The 21,008-nt window shown below is 36.7% G+C and overlaps 1 protein-coding gene across 1 annotated transcript in view; it reads right to left on the bottom strand.

The window, feature by feature from the left end:
• RECK (reversion inducing cysteine rich protein with kazal motifs) overlaps positions 1-21,008 on the bottom strand; it is a 46,940-nt gene that overhangs the window by 19,532 nt on the left and 6,400 nt on the right. Inside the window, exons 3-6 of the mRNA XM_065667157.1 lie at positions 17,375-17,449; positions 15,568-15,604; positions 11,215-11,300; positions 8,734-8,781 (exon numbers count right to left, since the gene is read on the bottom strand). Of these exons, the coding sequence (XP_065523229.1) occupies positions 8,734-8,781; positions 11,215-11,300; positions 15,568-15,604; positions 17,375-17,449 (246 nt within the window). The remainder of the gene's footprint in view (positions 1-8,733; positions 8,782-11,214; positions 11,301-15,567; positions 15,605-17,374; positions 17,450-21,008) is intronic.

The raw sequence follows: 21,008 nt of genomic DNA, 5'->3' as shown, positions 1-21,008 counted from the left end.
ATCAACATAGTTTGGCTGGAAGGGACCTTCAAAGGTCATCTAGTCCAACCCCCTGCAATAAGCAGGGACCTCTTCATCTAGATCAGGTTGCTCAGGACCACATTCAGCTTGGCTTAGAATGCCTCCAGGGATGGCATATCTACCACCTCTCTGGGCAACTCATTCCAGGTTTCAACACTGATCCAGTCTTTTCTCACACTCATCAGAAAAAGTTTCTTCTTTGTATAGTCTGAACCTACACTTTTTTACTTTAAAACTATTGCTTTTTGTTCTATTGCAACAGGTGGTACTAAAAAGCTTTTCCCCATCTTTCTTACAAGTCCCCTTTAAATACTGAAAGCCACAGTAAGGTCTCCTGGAGCCTTACTGTGTTGAGCTGAACAACCCCAACTCTCTCAGCCTGTCACCAGAGAGGAGACAAACTAAAAAAACCAAACCAAAACCCAACAGATACCACATATAAGCTTTCTGGGACTCAAGATGATGAAGTCAATGAGGCTGAAATTCAAATGCAGTTGCCAATTATCAAAGCCTTTTAAATTATATGACTGGGGGAGGGGGTGGGGAAGAGAATCTGAAGCCCCTGCATGCCTGACCTGCACACTTGTCAGAACACCAGATTATAACAACCGATCAAATACTTTAACATCGTGACAAAACACAATCCCCATCTTCATAAAGTTTCTGATCTCCTTCATTTCCCCTATCCCCATCATTAAACAAATACGTATTTTACACAGCATCTAGGAAGCAAACAGAAACACCATCATACTGATTCACAAACATAATGTGGGATTAAAACCTTGCTTGACTACAGCAAAGTATCAGATGTGCTACACCCTCTACATGAGAAAAAGATCTCAAAATGCAGACCTAACATAAGCTCAGTAGTTCAAAAGATTCCTCATCTGTGTTAGTTACTGGTATTTACTGCACTGCAGAGAAAAGGGTATACCCAAGAATCTTTGGGGTATTCTTGTGAAAATGTGCTTGCAAACAGGCGGAAGTGTTACATTTTTGAAGTGAAAGTAGAAATGTGTTAGGGATCATCTTGATGGTTTTATTCTTCCTTTTGTCTTAGAGATTGTTTAGCCTTCAGGCGTTTGGTTTTCAATTCACATTCTCTACTTGCTTTCTTATCAGAGATCATGTAAGTCAATCTGTTCTGGCAGTATCCTTATTTTCCGCCCTACAGTCTGGGTAGGACTACAGAGAAAGCAAAGTAAATATCAAAGTGATCAAATCTCTCAGTGGCTAACTCATAAGAATACCAGTAACTACAACATCTGAATTCTGAGGCTTTCTTCTTGAGCAGCTTGCTTGTGTTTGGTTATGCAGAACAGGGGAGGGTGAATACAGAACATATCTCTCTTCACAAAGCAGCACGAACAGGCAGCCTCATCTCCACTAGACAACTCTGGTACAAAACCTACCCCCTTTCTTTACCTACTCACCATCAGATATCTCAAATCCTACCACCTGAATCAGTACACATTACAGAGGCCCAAATTTTATTGAAGTGCAACTCATATATTCCACTGGATAACTGGAGAATTCCACAATCCCATTTTTACTTTATTAATTTTTTTCTTCATGAAAGTTTCGTAAACACCCAAATAAAACCACAATTTTTTAAAATGCTGTTTTTAATTTTCATAGCTATCTTCATCCTCTTTTCTGTTATTCATTTTAGAGTGAGCACTTCAGAATCAGAACAGCTCTCCCTATGTGAATTGGCAATCAAATGAATTAGCATTCCTGCATAGACAGTTCTGATAAATATCTGAAGAGCCAAAAGAATTATCTACTGTACCAAAAGATGGAAGACTCACATTTTAACTTGGCCTTTAAAAGCCCCAAGCCTTGATGTTTCAGTTTGTATCATGCCATTAATGATTTTATGTTATGCTGTAATTTAAATCAAAAGTTCCAACTTGCCAATTACTCTTTATGTCATCTAAATCGTAGTGCTATAATCCTGTTTTAAACAGTCTCACAATTATATCTTTTGGATAATAACATACTTCACAATCCAAGAAGATAACAGTCAAACACAAGTTTTTAAACAGGACAGTCCCAATACTGTAGTAAGCAGCATCACTTTCTTCTATTTATAGTCAGAAATGAATTCAAACCATGGGTAAAACATAGCAGATGTGGCACTGAAAAATGACCCTATGAGAATAAACACAAATCTAACTTGAAAATGTAAGTTAATTTCACATGAACACCAGCTATGTATGATTTTACTGATCATGAGTAAAAGCACAGGTCTAGTACAAAAATTTGAAAGTCTGTCTTACATAAAACTATGCCCAAAACCTCACAAATTCAGACATTTTCATTCTTCCAATATCCTCTACCAAATTTTAGATCTTTTCTCTGAAGAGCACAGATACTGCATAATTTCTCCAAGAGTGAGAATGAATTTGCAGCAACATGCCTAATCCAAGCAGGAAGTTTGAATCTGATTCACTTCAGATTTTCCCTCTTTACTACCCACCAAGCAAATCCTGTCACTCATTCATCTGTGTAACACTGATGAGAGACAAGAGAATTTACAGGAAAAGAACACGTAGACAGAGCCACCATCCTACATTCATAAAGATGAGAGTTCTGCTGTTGCCTAAAGGCTCAGGTAGTTTTCATAGCACCATATATCCTTCTCTATGGATGCCAGAAAATTACCATCAGTCACTGTTTCAACATGGCCACCTGGTTTCTTTGGGACCTTCCATGTACAAAAAAAGAAACAACTATCAAATAGTAACAATCATATATAACACCACTCTGATTCAAAACTGATTGTCCTCAGAACCTGCTGAAATTAAACTTCTCCACAGCCACTCTAGTGACATAAAAAACAGCCAGGTAGAAGGCAACGCTATTAATTCATGCACTGAGACAGTAGAGGCTCCTGAAAAACCTGAAGTCTGTCTGTCATGGTTATATTTAAGTACTTGACCATTCTGTTAGTACAAACAATACTTAGAATCATGATGTAATGCTGCTATAAACTCAGCTAAAAATTGCCATTCTACTTAAAAGTTGAATGAAACAAAAGTTACTAAAAAGCAGTTCAGGGATAACAGTGGCACTGGCTCTGTTAGCTCAGATCACAGTTTATAACTATGCATGAAACAGAGAAGAATATTGAGAAAATTGTGTCTACCAGCATTTCTCCTCTATAAATAAAAACTCCTCCTAGAAATTTAAATCAGCATAGAATACTAAGTTTGAATAGAACAGGACAGAACAGGACAGAAAGAACAGGACAGAAATGAAACAGAACAGAACAATCTTTTAGATACTGTCTGGCTAGCAGTGGGAGGGACTGCGGGCGGAAAAAGGGCAGCTGCAGGAAGGAACGGGAAGAACATCAGCTGCACCAAGTTGTTGAAGCAACTCCCTGTATTTCCTGAAATTGTAGTACCTGCAGCCACCACAGAATACAGCGCTAGTCAGAGTGCTGACTTTGCTCTTTCCATCTGTAGGTCTGGATAATTGTTCAGTTTCCCAGAAAATATGTGGGGAGTGTAGCTAAACAGACATGAGAGAATCTTAGACATTTGCTCATAAATAAAGCTCATAACAGCATTAAGCAGTCAGTCTGATCTGAATTATTAACCATAACTTCATTACAGAACACAGGGTTAATGCCCATCTCTACTGAAGTAGCACTTGTGTTTAAGAAATCAGCAGCTTTTCTGCCCACTCAAGCTTACCTTATGAATCTGCTAGGGAACTGGCAGAAGAGAAAGACAGAGAAAACAAAGCAAAACATGAAACAGTGATATAGCTAAGAAAAAACAAAACAAACCAAAACACACACACAAAAAAACAAACCAGAAGAGCAAACAAGTGCGTTCTCTTTAAAGGAAGAACTAAGTCATCAAGATCTGGGAAAATGAGAATAATAAGGCAACACGGTGTACCTACACAGAATCTGATACTCCATTTTTAAACTTATGGATATTAAGTGAACAAAGATGGCAATATTGAAATCCATAAAACACTGATTTTATTTGTGCATTATTCTCATCTTTCAGACTTCTCCTTTTTAAAAACCAAATGTTGCTGAAACTGGCGATTAGAGACAGTGAGACTACAAGAAGAGGGAATGGAAAGTGGCACGCAGACACAGGCAACACAACCGTGTATGCCTTAAAGAAAACTGCCTCAAAGATCTTTGGCATTAAGGAAATTGAAACAGGCAGGTGAAGTTTATCCAGCAGAGCACACTGTCCAGTTTTCCTCACCAGAAGTTCCTTGAAGAAAGATTTTAGCCAGTACTGCAGGACCTAACTGGTTTCGCTCTTTTTGGAGCTCATCAGCTGCAGGTAACGGCTCAAAAATGAAAATGCATGCACACAAATACAAATAAAGCAGAACATTTTGCTAAAGGAGCAAGTCTTCTGCATTATAAGGCTTGCTTTTAAATTATAAGCATTTTTTGCTAAATGGCCGCCTCTTGTGCCTTCAATGAAAAGTGACAGAAGCTGTTTTCACGCCAGAAATTAAGAGTATTTTGCTAAAAATCAAAGACTGTTTTCCTCCCTAAAACTACCATGGTATTTGTATTCGACTAACTTTGGCAGAAAAAAAAAGTTTAGTACTGTCACCTTTGGCAACCTAACCACATTAAATACTTGAATACAGATCCTATCCATCTTAATTTAGAAGTATTACCACAGTTAACAAATACACTAGGATATAAAATGCTTCACTCTACGCAATGGAAGTCCTGTTAATCAATCCTTGACTTCACAGAATCATAGAATATTTAGGGTTGGAAAGGACCTTAAGATCATCTAGTTCCAACTCCCCTGCCATGGGCAGGGGGCACCTCACACTAGACTTCATTTAATCTTTAAATTTGTCAGCAGAAGGTAAAGTCAGAAGGTAACACACTAAGGTTTAGTGGGGTCAGATGAAGTTTCAAATGACAGTGGACATCTGTTAAGAACTTTAAAAACTTGCAGTAATTAACAACTGCAATTGTTGTTTAATTGAGGCCAAAATTATCCTCAGTTACATAAACCAGAAAAGAAGTGATACTTGCACAATAAGGTAGAACAAAATTACTGCAACTTCAATTCTGTCAAGATCACTGAGTGTTCCATCAGCCTTCTTTGAACAGTAGAGAATAGAGACAAAAAGCACCACCGGATAAGATGCCAATAATATTAGCTGCAATGTGTAGTACATGGTCAGAGTCCACCCTGAATTATTAAGTAGTAGTATTTCTAGAGGCCACATACAGCCATGTTCCTTAGGAGTTAATTAAAACTGTTTTGTAAACTTTTCCTAAACAGAATCTTAAGCTACAGTCTCTGAGTAATCCACACAACTAGACAGGAGCTAAAAGCTGCTGACCACATTTTTCAAAAGGGGTAATTAGTAGCCAGCATTCACTAAAACATCAGCATAAAGCAAGATCGTCTGACCCTAGAAGATAAACCAAGCCAGTACTGAGGAGAGTGAATATTTTTCTGAATCCCTTCTACAGCACTTTAAGATGCAGGCACTGCATTTGAAGTTTCGATATGTAAAAACTTAAAGAAAACAAAGTCAGATTAAGCTAATCAGTGCTCAAATCTGTGAGAACAAAAATACCTATAAGCAGTCCAGGGACATCAGACGTGTTTACTACTGTGTGTCAAAAACAGTTTTCAGAGTGGAAGCTAAGTAACTGGCAACATTTCCAATTACATTTTGACCACATGGCACGTGTTAATAATGCTCAGCTGTAGCAAAGCTCTCAATATCAATTAACCAGAGAAGTCTGAATGTCTTATTTAATACATGAGATAAGAACTGGAGTTCTTAATGTGCAGAGAGGTACACAGTGTAGAAACTGATGAGCTGCAGTCTAATGGAAATTTTAGTACTACCCTTTCCATGCACAGAAGAATAGTGATGTTTCAATAATAAAGCATTTACAGCTTATATTAAACTTTATAAACTATTCTCAGTTACCTCTCCGAGCATGTATTTCATGCAAGTCTTTTAACAAAATATGAACCTCAACTTTACACCAAACTTAAAAATAAGTGAATCCTACATACAGTCCACACAGTCTCCACTTCTTTTTTCTTCCTTCTTTTACTATTACCTACCTTCTTTTTAGAGGAAGATGAATAGGATAGCAGAAAGCTGAAAGAAGTAGTGAAAGATATGAGTTGAAATGCATAGAAGTAGAGAAAAAAAATAAGGATGCCAAAATGAGTACCTGAGAAGCAGAAGACGGGAAAAAGGACTACCAGAATAAAAATATTTCAAAAGAAGGCAAGTGGAGTACATTTAAACACTGAGCTAGTTGTGTTACTTTTTTAATTTCTGTATGCAGTGCTATTTGAAGATAAAGACTAACAGGACACGCAATCTTCAATGCAGTGATCAAAAATGAACGGGTTATTACAACATGATTAATTTTTAAAATGTGTAAAATCTCTAAATTAGAAGCATCAAACTTCATAAATATTTATAGTAAAAGTAATGCAGAAACATATGATGAGCAGAAAAAGCACCTTCAATTAACCTTGTGAAAAGCTGGCACATCAATGCTGAAGTGATTTTGCTACCCTACAAACCCGAGACTCCACTTAGCAACTTCAAACTTTGTGACACCTCCTGACTGGTTTTTTTTTCACTGCCCTGAACACTATGCCCTACCCTTGACAGCTGACCTTTTTCTTCATGCTCACTAACTTAGTGGGAAGCTGAAGGGTAACTTGTGAAATTGCTTCCCCAGTCTCAAAGGATTAAAGAAAAATACTATGCACAGTACAGTCAAATACTGTATGAAGCTTGTGAAAATCCTCTGGGAAATCCTTAGGTAAGTATACTAAGCAAGCTATGAAAGTGGGTAAGCTACTAGAGTATTTACAAAATGGGAATTATACTTTTATGTTCTTGATTCATCTAGTTTTTACTTACATGTCATGTACTTATATATTCAAGATCTTAATAACAGAGCTGATGAACAAGCGCTGTAATCTATACTGTAAACTAATTCTCAAATTGGATCCTCATTTTTAGTAAATGAGGTGTGAATTCTTAAACTCAAAGGCAAACACGGTATGTATGATATTGCATTTATGGGATTCACAGGCTGGTTTTGATCTTATGTCACCTCTTTCAGTTTTAATTAACCACTCCCTCCCCAGTTACTCAGTTTCTTCTCCAGCCAACCCAACTGAATACAAAGTATGGTAGAGGTCACAGACACAGAAGCTACCCTACAGACTCCCTCCAGAAATCTTTTTCAGAATCTCCTATTTATACAAAACTTCCTTGAATTTTGTATAACCAATGGGTCTCTCGATACTATTTTTTATGAGGACCTGTAAGCCTTGATACATAGGAAAACCTGTCATATAAAATTCTGTAATACCTGAAGATCTATCATGTCAGATGTTTAATTTCTATCCCTAACACCATATCTGTATCTACTACTCCAAGATCTCATTTAAAAATTTCTTTCCTTCTTCATCAATCAGAAGACTGATTCCTTCTTCCATCACTTTTCTCCCTTTCCTCTTTTAGTGTTGGCATAGACAGAAAAAGTGTTAAGAGTTCTGTACAGTAAGATCACTCTTGTGTAAGAGTGAAGGACTCACTTTCCAAAATTCCAGATAAAAATCGGAAAGAGAAAAATTAGTTAACATAGATGACTACCACCATTTTGTTGCCATTCTTTAATCTCTTACCTTTCCTCTCCAGTTCTCCTTCAACCCATATTGGCCAACTTCCTACAGCAATGCAGAAATCCAGAAAAAAAGAAGGAAACAGACCAGCATAATAGAGGAGAAGCTTACAGGTGTTGACAGTAGACCATATTATAGCACGAAAGGAGACAGAACTACTGAAAATGAAAATTCATTTTTTAAGAGAACAAGCTATGGTAAATTCAACAGTGAAGAGGCTAGGAAAATACTATGTAGATTGTTTAGGTAACAGGACCAAAGAGAGAGAAAACCGGAATTTAATGTTTCCTGGAAAAACAGGAAACCTGATACACTTCTGCCCAAATCAAGAGAACAGAGAATTGTCCAATATCCTGAACAGCTGATCAGAATTTATGCAGGACTACCTAATTCAGGACAGGAGGAAATAAGATGAAAGGGGGAGGAGGAATCTGACTTTTAATTAAGAAACAGATTGAAATAAAAGAAGTCCTAGCAGAAAAGCTTTTCTACAAACCGTGTTTAAAAAAAAAAAAATACAGGTAAAAGCAGATTCCTGAAAACATCCTGATGATTGATTTAAGACCAGAATAGCAACAATAACTGCAAGAACTAATAGGGTCACTGATATTACAGAATCTATTAATTTGATATTATTTACATTAGGATAGAATGCTTAAAAGGTTATTCTTTCCCGAGTTTATGTCTTTAGGTTACTTTTAAGCTGACTCTTCCACTGGAGAAGCAGAAAGGTGCTTATATGCCAACTTCCATGAAACAAACTTTTTTGGAATTTATGTCTTCATTTTTAAAGTTTAATTCAAATTAAGATATATGAAAGCCTAAAAAAAAAGGCAGTATCTTTTTGCAGAAAACAATCACACTTTTACAAAAATTGTAGAGAGAAGTAATTCGTATTTGGATGAGAACGAGTATATCCAGAAACATGAATATAAGATGACTGGACCTTCCCTCTTCTCAGGATACTTTTTACAGAATTTATAAGCCAGTTGATTCTTAGTAATATATATCTAGATACACATACCTCATATTCCTTCCTGCAGACCTTTATAACATCATTCTTTGCAGAAGCCTGAAAGACAGATAGATTTCTGTATTTGTAGTGGAAAATAATATAATTGTGTTGCAAAATAAAGATGATTCTATCTTTATATTGGATGTATTATGTGATTATATATTAAATATATTATTTCATACATGCAGAATCCATTCAAAACTGTAAGAAGAAAAAGCAGAAACCATGACTATTAGTCACAGAATCAACTACACTGAAAAAGACCTTTAAGACCATCAAGTACAATTGTTAATGCAGGACTGCCAAGTTCACCACTAAACAATGTCGCTAAGGGCCTCATCTACACTACACTAAAAAAAACAAACCCTCACATTTCTGTACCAAGTTAGTTGATACCAGAAGGACACAAAGCAACTTTATTTTCATGAAAGTTTTATCACATAGAGCAGAATACAGGAAACATTTACTAAATGGGAGAACTTGAGCATAAACATCTCCTATTTTGCATGCTCAGTACCACTTACGTACCTGTCACTCCTCCTCCCTACTGCACATACAGTCCTACAGTTCCTGTTGTCAAACCGAGCTGCAGAAATTCTCCCTTCAAACTACAGATCAGTTTCTTCTGTCAAGAACCTCCTGTTCCTTTTTCATATGACAGATGCTCAAAATTATTATGACTACTAACATTAGGTATCTTCACCTCCAGTGATTTAAAAATACCAGGATAAAAATCTGACCTTGGACCTGTCATATCACCTTCCTCAAAATGCCTCCAAAAAACTCTCAAGTTTCAAGAATCAAAATTAAAAACCAAAGATTACCCATAATTACTAAAGTTTGGCAAGTACCTATATTTTAGTTTAAATGAAAATCATATGAAATATATCAACCAGAGTCAGGTAATGTACAAAATACAGCCAAGATTCTGAGACAGCAGAGTCTGCAATCAAAAATACAGCTGAGTCTAAGAATAATGAGAAATGATGTAACAATCCCAAGATTAACAGAATTTCATAGGACACTACAGTAAGTGGAAGTCTGACTTCAGGTATGGAAAACACTTAAATATTAGAATAAATCTGAAAACTTGCTAGAATTCCATTTGGGAACAGATACACATTCCTTCTTTTCAGAAGACCAGAAGTACAGTGTGCTTACTCACTCATCTCTTTTCCACATTACTCGGTTTGTGTAGTCATCGCTCATCTCTTGTCAAATATTCTAAACTATATGCTTTCGGGTGAAGGTAGCATCTTTATTTTTTTGCATGACAACAATTTGCAGTAGGCTGCTGGTCCAAGATTAAGATTACACAGGTAATATGCAAGATACAACACTGAACATTAAGTACATCTGTGCTCCAGAACTGAGTTACAAGGATGATGATAAATAATTACATGCTCTTTGAATGTGAAGATGTTTTCTAGGTTACAAGCCATTTTTTGGGGGGGAGAGGATGGGGGCAAAAATTAGAAATAAAAATATCACAAAATGCTTCACAGATTTTTTAATAAAAAGGTCACTACTAAATTTATATGTTACACTTCAATTGTCACTTGACAAAACAGTGATATACTGAGACTAATACCAATTTTGCTCCATTTGATGGTTAAAAACCTCTGCGAAGAGGCACAAAAATATGTTTGGGGCTGTAACCACAACGTTGCATCACTAAACTGCAAAGAAAGTAAGCTTAGAAAAAGCCACATGTTGTCTTTCACTCAGTATTATTTTAAAATAACAACTTTCATGTAGAGTTTGTGACCAAAAAATTTCAAGAAATTAAGTTCAGCATAACCAAAGAAAGCTTCAGAATCTTTATTGATTCATTCAATAAATTACTGCAAAGTAAGAAACTAGGGCATATCAGCAATAATCACATGCCTACTACTTGCAGACAGGAAGTGGATTAGCTCCATTTGCCAAGTGCAGTAGTGGTAGGACAAGACTGCAAGCAGGTCACTGGCCCACACACTGGAACTTTTGTGCTGTCAAAGTTATAAATACAGTAAGATTTCATCTTCATTACTGAGTAAGTAAAGGTGGCATCAGAATGTACAAAAAAAGGCACAGCTAACTCTAAGGCATTTAAATTTCTTCTTCAGGCTCATCAAGTCACAGCAAGCAGCCCAGTCCTACAGCACAGTTGAAAATACATACTCCCAAGCCCCACAGCCCCCCCAGTTTTAAATTAGACTTTCATTTCAGTAAACTTCACTTCCACTTTTTTTTTTTCTTTTAACCAAAAATTCCCTTTAAACACATGAATTATTTGTTTTGGGTTTAGGAATTTGGTTGCTAGCATTTCTCACCAGTAGTACTTCTGGGCAGTATATAGTCACATGTTGTAATTTTGGAGTTCCTGTAATAATTCAATTTTGATGTAAAAACTACATTAAGGCTGAAGTTCATAAACACTAATACAAAAATTAATTCAACATGGCGTCATTTGACATTAACCACAGAAAAACAATGAGAAAGCCTTACCTGTTTACACGCTTGCCGACATTCCACAGCAATAGCTAGCTCACAGCAACCTAGACCAACCCACCCATCAGACTTCTTCAATACTCCTTTGAAAATAAGATGACAGTACATATAAGAGTAGAAAGAGAAACTATGTCATCGTTTTCCCTCCCCTCCCCAGGAGTCAGTTACTTTTCAAATTTGATAATCCTGTTCTCATTCAAGAAGCCTATTTACAGATTGACTTTAACTGGAATTTATGAAGTCATTCCAAGCCAACTTTTAGCAAAAAAAGAGCTGAACTTGTCAATTATGAAGCAACTTCTATACATCAAGTTTAAAGATGCTTTATGCAAACTGTTTTGTATGTTCACTGGAAGTATCAAAAGTTTGATAAGATGATGTATCTTATTTGAAATTCAAGTCCGTCTCCCACAGACACATCCTCTTCTTGGTTTCAACAGTGTATTTTTCTATGAAATTTTTCAATGCAGAATATGTTTATCACTTTTTCCTGTACTGGTTTTTGTTGGGATATAGTTAAATTTCTTCATAGTAGCTGGTATGGTGCTATGTTTTGGATTGTGATGAAACAAGTGTTGATAATACACAGATGTCTTTATTACCGCTGAGTAGTGCTTATTCAGAGTCAAAGCTGTTCCTTGCTTCTCACATCACCCTACCAGTGAGCAGCCTCGGGATGCACAAGCTAGGAGGCAACACAGCCGGGACAGCTGACCCAAGAGATATCCCAGACTATCAGACATCATGCTCAGTAATATAACCGGGGGTGCAGCTTGGTGGGAGCTGCTGTTGCTTGTGGACTGGCTGGGCAGTGGTTGATTAGTGGCAAGCAATTGTTTTCTTTTGCAGATTTTTTTGTTGTGGTGGTTTGTTTCGTTTTTTTTTTTTCCCCTAATATTTTTTAATTATAAACTGTCTTTACCTCAACCCGTGAATTTTCTTTCTCACTTTTACACTTCTGATTCTCCCCCCTTTCCCACTGATGGGGAGTAAGCAAGTGGTTGTGTGGTGCTTAGCAGCCTACTGTGGTTAAACCACGACACTTCCCCTGTAGTCTGTCCCCCATAACATCACTGTTTCATAACCAGAATTGTCTTGAATAAAAGTTTCCCGTGTCCCTGTTTCTTTTTTTTTTCCCCCTTTATTTCACTATTCCCATTATCCTAATTTCTTAACATAAAGTTACACAGAAAAGCAAATCGTTGCCCTAAGTTGTTTCACACCCTTAATCTATTTTCTGATGTTTTCAAGGCATCAGAAATCAAATAAAAGAATGCATGCCTGTACCCACTTCTCTTTAAATGTGAAAATAATTACAGGGAAAGTTTAACCTATGCAGCTGCCCAGCAGCTGTGGAAAATTTGTAACACTTTTTCTTAGGGCAGGAGGTAGAATTCTTTAGCTCAAATGAACCACTCATTTTTGTTATGAATATTCAAAAAAATATTTTTAGGTCTGCACAAATTATATCCTTTACATAGAAATAATAAGTATGAAGTAAAAGAATTAACCACTCAATGCTCTTAAGCCTAGTAGCAATACCTATTCAGGAAAGTCAAGCTTTAAAAAAAGGAAAGTGAAAGAGCTAGGAATGAGACCAGTGCGCTTAAATACAAATGCTTAAGAAAGTGGTGGAAAAAAGTAACTAAAAATCACTGCAAGGAATTGAAAACAACTACTAGTAGGTATTTGTCATGAAAAAAATTGCCTTTAAAATACACTTTGTTGGCTTTATACAGACAGGTGGCATAGAAAGCCTCAAAAGTATGAGGCTTTCATGACACTCTGATGGGCATATTAAGAAAACACTAATAATAAATTCATAAAGGAACAAAACCTTTAACTAAATTAACACATTTCCCTAACAAATTAAAATATTAGTTATGTTTATTAAAATGCAAATTAAAACCTTAATGCTTGACACATGTAAGGTAGCAGGACTGCACAGAGGGTTGAGGGAGCAGAGAGGCAAATGTGAAGAACAGCTTTTGGCTGCAGGCTGCATCCTGTTAGTCCAAAGTGTTCATGTACCATCTGAATGGTTCAGACCTTCTGGAAGTACTGTAGGCCAGTGATTTAAACCAGTTCAAAGAAACTGTGAAGGCCATGAACAACTGCAAATTCGTCTCACCCTCTACTTCCATAAGTGGGGTACAGAGTTATGTTTTTTAGAGATTGAGCACCCTTTTGAACGTGTTAAAGAGATGGCTGTTGTGCAAACATCAGTAGTTTGTAATCAATGGCAAAAAAATGTAGAAATTGATGCATTGTTTTAAACTAATTCCAACAATAAAAGCATGTCTACATGGAAGTCATGTACGTATGCTTAAATACATATGTACAGTTAATTGTTATATCAACTTCTCACTATATTCTATTTTATGCTTAAAATAATGTAGCAATTGTTTTTGCACAACTTTCATATACGAAGCCATACAGAGACTCCTTTCAAGCAAAACAGCTACGTTCAGTAGAATATTTATTTAGTAGGAGTGATGTTTTAGGGTACAAGCAATCTAAAACCCAAAAGAAATACAATGTGCAGTACAAAAACAAGATTTCCATAAATCTCTGCTGCAATAACCAGTTATATCCAGGAGAAACACATGATAAATACAGCTGTAGAGCTTTAGGGACAATGTCATCACTGAATAGTCACCAGTGAATCACCACTGAATAATCAAACATCCATATTTTGTGCAATACTGAGCCTGCGGTTTTCAGAAACACTTTTACTGGAACTGTGCTAAAAGAATGAAACATGCTACAAATACAGGCCAATAAGAATGCTGATAAGTTTCAGCCATACTTAGTATCTTGTCAAGTAGCCATGTCCCCAGGTTATTTATGAGTAGCAGACAAGCTTCCTGATAGAAAATTGGTGTCACATCCTCAGAAGATTTAAACTGCAACTTTCATACTGCAACTTTTACACTGCAACTTATAAATTAATTTTGTAGTCAAGGTAATTAAAATGTATGTTACATCTTTAGTGCACAATTAACTGAACTGAGTACATAGTTCTGATTATTCACCAAATTAACTGAGAGAAGTACAATACAGATCTATGAACTATAAAGATCATCTAGTTGCGTAACACAGACTCTCCTTCCATATCTTCAAAAAGCTTCCAAAAGCCAAGTCACATTAGCAAGCTGACTTACAACACACACACAATTTTCTTATTATAAACTTTCACTGCAGTCTCCACAAAAATATTGAAGTCAGAAACAGAAGTAAAAAGCTGCATAAACATGAAAAATTAGAACATCATCTCTGATACATTTATTACCGTGATCCCAAGGAAGCAGGAGCAAAACAAAATGATGGTAAAAGAAGAAAGTGAAAACTAACCCAGCTTCTCATGTTCTAGACCTGCATTTGCCAAGAAGGGTGCAAGAAAGCCCAAGTCAGAATTCTGTTGTCTTTTTGTAGTCTCCTACAGTCTGCTTACAGAAAATGATAAAGCCTAAAATCAGAACTTCGTTATCATCCTGAATTATATATTGGTTGGTCCCTCAGTCACACATTGTAAGCAGTCTCTTGAAGAGTATCATGTGTGCATGGTCATAAAGAAACTTAAAGTTTTAGATGAAACAGAAGCACTGCAACTCCAAAAGATATTATTGGTCAAGTAAAACTAGCAAAAATACAAGACAGCAAAACTCTTTGCACACAGTGGAATCAAGAGCTTGTCTCTGAAGCCAGGGTCAAGGGGAGTCTGAGCAGATGCCATAAAACTGTCACAGCCTCCTCTTTCCTCACTAACACTTTTTCAACCATAGCACGTTAATTTCAAAGTCTTTTAATAATCACGTATGATACAATTAGTACTAGTTAAGTCGTTTATTCTTGATCTCTCCTTGTAATGTAACAGTCCTGCCTTGCAATTTATGCCTTAACTTTCTAAATCCACCTGTACCAAGCAGTTTGGTTCTTGATGTGATCCTTGGCACCTCTTTCACTCTTTGTCTAGTTCTTACTATTTCCCCTTGTTACTCAGTATTTTTCCAAATTATACTGCATCTACAGCAAAGCAGCAATAATTCAGGCTGAAGTATACTGAAACTAAAACCAACAGAAAACCTTAGAAGGAAAGAAGCTTTGATATTTCTTGGATGCGTAACAGAAGCACATGTGTTTAATCATACAAACATATTAAATATTTTCTAACTAGAAAAAGGAGTGTTAAAAAATGCACAGGTAACTCAGTTTATACTAAAGGAAACTAGACACCGAACAGTTTATAATGGAAGCATAATGAAAATTGCCACGAAATGGTGCAGGTGGTAGAAAACAAGCATATGGTGAAAAAGCAACCTGATTCAATAGTAAACTAGTATTTCTTACCTGGCAAAGAAGAATTTATACAACCCCACACTTCTCCCTGAAAAGTAAAATGCAGGTAAGCAAAAGTAAGTCTAGAGAAGAAAAGGATTTCTAGCAGACACAAAACACCATCTGTAGCATTTTTGCCCTGGGTTTTAAATATCCTACTGGAAGAATTACATCTAAACATCTTTTGAAGAAGTGCTATGAGATGTAAGTTGAGTACCACTTGCTTTGATGAGATGGCTGCCATCAAAAGAGTATGGAATCAACAGAAGTGTTTTTGGAGGTGTAGAACATAATGTAATTACTTGGAACTTTCTAAACTTGTAATGGATGTGTATCTAATGATCTAAACCTGTCCTCCTCTAAATCTGCAGTGGTTTCCCACTTAAGTAAGAGTCAAAGTCAGCTCAAAATAAAAGGGTAAAAAGCAGCTACTTCTACTAGTTCTGCCCCACTGATTCAAATGACAGTCACTGTGCTACTTACACCAGGCAATACCCTTTCCATCATGTTACTTGGAATATAGACAACACAATGTCTGTAAGTAGCGCTTGAGAAAATAGACCATCTGATTAAATTTACAATCTATCTTTTTATCTGTGGAATGTCACTGTAACACCTTAGTACTTTAAAGACAGGTGGTATCTGAAAAGAGCAAATATGGTATTAGGTTGAACTCTTAACTATTTCATATCTAGATGTCTCTTCCAAAAGTTTATAAATATTACCAGTTCAGTGATGTTAATATAACAATCACTGGACAGTAAACTTGTCATTTATAGAGATGGTAACTGGAAATTTAAAAATAAATAAATAAAAATAAATAAACAAATAAATAAAATAAATAATAATTAAAAAAATCATTGTGTCAAGCATTTTTCCCCTTTCAGATAATCTCCAATCCTGTCTTCTAAAAATGCACTCCTCTACTATACAGATAAATTCTACTCTTCCTATAAGGGAATAAAAGATAAAGAAATAGTACCAAAAAGTCTATTCACCACTTCAATATGTTTTCATGTCATAGGTTTTACTTCTACCCATAGCTGTCTATAACTTTCCAAGGCCTTAGAGCTGATGATCAAAAGAAACAAAACACTGAAAAAAAGTGCTTCTGACACACAGGAGAAAAGGATCTATAAGCAAAGACACTCTAAGCTGCCAAGAGATAAAAACTTCAGAATTTACAGTCTGAGTAACAGCACTTATCTCTTCCCCCATTAAATAATCTCTAAGACAGGGAGCAGATTACTTAATTTTTATTTTTTTTCGTGACACACTACAGCACATTTAGGAAACTATAATCTTACTTAACCAAATAATATCTTACTTAACTAATAAAAGCATTAATTCAGTTTGTCAGATATGGCCATAAGCCATTCAGAGCAGCTATGAGGATCTCCTTGCTTTAGCCCAAACAAGACCTTACAGATTTGTCTCATACACAAGCTGGAACACATGACCAAATTTCAGTCCCAGCCATCAACATCCAAGTGTCAATCACCCAGCGTATTTTTTTTACAACATAGCTCAGATTTTTAAGGCATTTCTTAGCTTACACAACCAGGGCACCTAGAAAATTGTCAAGTCCCATATTGTTGCAAGCTTACAATAAAAGTAACTCCTACTTTAAGGATCAAATCTCATTATAAGAATTTTTCTAGTCCTCATAACAAGGAAGAAAAAGCTTGCAGACATACACACATGTCCTACCAGCTCAAGACTCAGTGAGTAAATAGAAGCAAGTAATTTTAAAAACTTACTTTTGCAAGCAAAACTTAAGATTGTTTGGTTTCTTTAATTAAAAACTAGCAAGCCTTACCATTGATTCTGGGCAATACTCAGGTGCTCGCTGCAGTAAGTGCTTCAAACGGGAATCACTTTTAGAAGACAAAATCTGTTGGGAAAAAAACCCCACACCTTAAACCACATAGACTGTAACTACACATTGGATACTTTTTTCAATTGATTCAGTGATTTTTAGTTACACTACTATCTACCCTTCCACAACTTCGGCTAACAGGTAATATATGAACAATGCAAAGTTAATAGTCTCTTTTATATATCTATATTCTTTCAAATATGTTGCATTTTTCAATGAAGAAAAGAATTGTTATATTTTGAAGTGAATGAGAATTTCTTCCTCCAATACTTCAGAGTTTCTGTTGAACAGGTAGTCTGAAAAATATAGTGGATTTTCGTTCCACATATCAAAATATTACACAACTCTTTATTAATCTTCTGCTACATGCTACACCACCTCAGGCAACTAAACTCCTTCCAAAACTAACTCTGAAACAAGAAAATTTTGTGGAACAAAGAAACAAAACCTAGGCTAGTTAAAGAGATAACTAAAATTAACAGGGGCATGAATACTACCCACATCTTGGGTTCAGTTACCGGCTGGACTTAAACCTTCACACCACAGCTGACCAAAGTTAAGTTAAGCACCACCTAAGCAAACTGAATACTCAGAAATTCATGAGACTGGATGGGATGCAACTGAGGATGTTGAGAAGCTTGCCACTGTTATCGCAAGGAAGCTTTGCTGCCATTTTTGAAAGACCATGGTGATTGGATGAGGTTCCAGATGACTAAAGAAGAAAAAAACATCATATCCATTAGAAAGATGAGAACAACACTTTGTGGAACTACAGGCTGTTCAGCCTAACCTCGCCCTGCAGGAAGATTGTGGCACAAATCCTCACAGAAGGCATGTCAAGGCACAAGGACGGGAGGTGACTGGGAGCAGTCAGCACAGCCATACCAAGGGCAGATTTAGTCTGATAGCTTTCCATAACTAAAATATTGGTTTAGTAAAAAATGGAGAACACTGTATGTTATCTACTTTGACTTTAAAAAGGTTTTTGCATGGTCGCACACCATATCTTTCGAGCCAAACTGGTGAAACATTGGATGGGATGGGTGGGCTACAAGGTGGACAACAAACTGATTGAGCAATAGGGCTCAAAGATTAGCAGTTAGCAGTTCAGTGTCTAAGTGCTGGCCACTTAGAAGTGGTATAATATAGGAGTCAAACCAACACCGTAAAAGGCTTTACAGGGCAGAAAAAAGGCAGTTGGAGAACAAGGCAGAAAAAATCCTGAGTGGGTATGCAGATGAGCCTAAACTGGGATCTGCTATTCATATACTAGAGGGTGGAGCTGCCATTCAGATGGGTTTTAACCAGCTGCAGCAATGGGCTGACAGGAAACTCAAGCAGTTCAGCAAAGACAAACACAAAATCTTGCAGCTGAAATGGAATAACCCCATGTCACAGTACAGGCTGGGTGCTCTCTGGGTAGAAACCAGCTTTGCAGCAAAAGGTATTGGGTCCTGGTGGGTGACAAGTTGAACATGGGTCAGCAGTGCACCGGTGCAGCACTGAGAGCTAACAGAATATTGCTCTTCATTAGCAGCTGCACTACCAGCACATTAATATTAGGCACTGATGAGGCTACTATAATATCAAACCCAGTTTTGTGCCACCACCGTGCAAGGAATGTTACTGGTGAATTGCAGAGTCCAGCAGAAGGCCACAAAAGATGGTGGACTTTATGATATATCAAGACAAGCCAAGATAAAAGAATCTGTTCAAACTAAAGAATGGTTAAGGGTGGGGGGCACACTAAATTCCTGTCTTCCAGGACCTGAAGATGGATTATACAAAAGACAATTCAGACTGTTCTCAGAGTTGCACAGTGGAGCAAAAGTAACAAGGTGCAGCAAGAGAAATTCTAACTGGATGCAAAGGAAAAAAAACCACCATGAGAGTACGTTAAGTGCTGGAACAGATTCCCCTGAGCCACTGTGGAAAGCCCATTCCTGAGGATATTCAAAATATGACTAACAAGATTCTGATCAACCTGATTTAATTTTGATGCTAGTACCTCTCTGAATGGGAGGTTAGACAAAATGACTCTTCCAACTTAAATTATTTTACACAGCTATACTTACGAAGAAATCTTCCCTTACCTCATTGACTTTCATACACAATTCTGAATCATGTAAACTTATCTTTTCTCCCAGGTGTCCTTTAGGCCATTTTGTAGTGTTGCTCATCTCAGTTCCTTACAAGAGTAGCAATTTCTTCACGGCTTACTACAAGATACCTTTACCTCATTGATCCTTCTGGTGTTGTTTTGGTTTTTCAAGTTTCACGGAAGTGTTTATGTAAATTGAGCTCTCAGCACAACTGAAACGGTTTCCTGGTCCTACACTAATGTAGTTAGTTTTTGTTCCTTTAGCAGTCCACTTAAGTAAAACACACTAATTAAAACAAGAAACTCGACAACAGGGATGGAAAGAGACCTATTAATGTGGGATATGAAACCACAAATTACAGGAATAACTAAGTCGTGGATGCATTTGATCTCTCAAAAGCAGAAATACATTATGGTTCTATTCTGAATTTGGAACATGATAAACTCATGGACTGAAAACAAGAGATCAAGAGTACCGGTTTCAGAGAAGAGAGCAAGAAAAGAACTGCAGTAGTATTTGGGGTCTTCTGCAGTCATAGAATATGAAAATAATTTGGGTAGGAAGTGATTGCAGAAGATCATTGATTGCAACCTCCTGCTCAAAGCAGGAACAACTGTGAAGCCAGGCCATATTGCTCATGGTTTTACCCAGTCAGGTCATGAAAACCCCTGCAGATGGAGAATGCACGGCTTCTCTGTTTTCATGGTGGAAAAGTTCCTCTGTATAGTCAACTAGAAATCTCTAGTTTTAATTTATGGCTGCTCTCTCTTGTCCTCCCCCTATGAAAAGTTTGTAAACTCTTCTTTTATAACCCTTCCCTGCTTCTACCTTCTCTATATTGCCTTTCTGCACTGAAGCTTGTTCATGACTTCTCTATTTAGCCAAACCAGCCTTCTGAAACATTAACATGTTTTCCTGAGGACCAGGATGGACTATTCTTATGCTTGGAGGAAGATCTGGATAGAGATCTTTGGCGTGGTACAGAGATGAATGCTTCCAGGAACCTTATCATTGTGTAACTTCCCAGAAATAAACTTAGGAAAAAAAAAAACATCAATTAAAGAAAAACAGTTCCACTTATTCCTTCTACAGTATCTGACAGCCTTAATCAAATAATCACAAAAAGGAGATGACACTGAAACTAAGCTTGGAATAATATTTACAAAGAATGCAAAATAATTAGATGTTTGTATCATCTTAGTTGACAAACAAATCTGTAATCCAAGTTTTCTTTTTCAAAGGGCTTACTTAAAGTATCTGAAAGTAATTTAAAGTTAGTAGAAATCCTTACTCTTAATCAAGCTTTTTTCTTTAACTGACAGGATCAAGGAGAACACCATCTGGTTCTCCTATGCCCTTCACCCTTCTACCCATGCAAGGCTTCCCTCAACAGTACATGTGTCCATTTGGATGAGCAGCCAATGGGTGATAATCTGAGGGTCAAAAAAAACCTTGCAATTTCACCAACATTC

Source organism: Lathamus discolor, chromosome 2 (assembly GCF_037157495.1).
Source record: "Lathamus discolor isolate bLatDis1 chromosome 2, bLatDis1.hap1, whole genome shotgun sequence".
Classification (NCBI taxonomy): Eukaryota; Metazoa; Chordata; class Aves; order Psittaciformes; family Psittacidae; genus Lathamus; species Lathamus discolor.
This window is presented reverse-complemented; position numbering and strand designations above follow the sequence as displayed.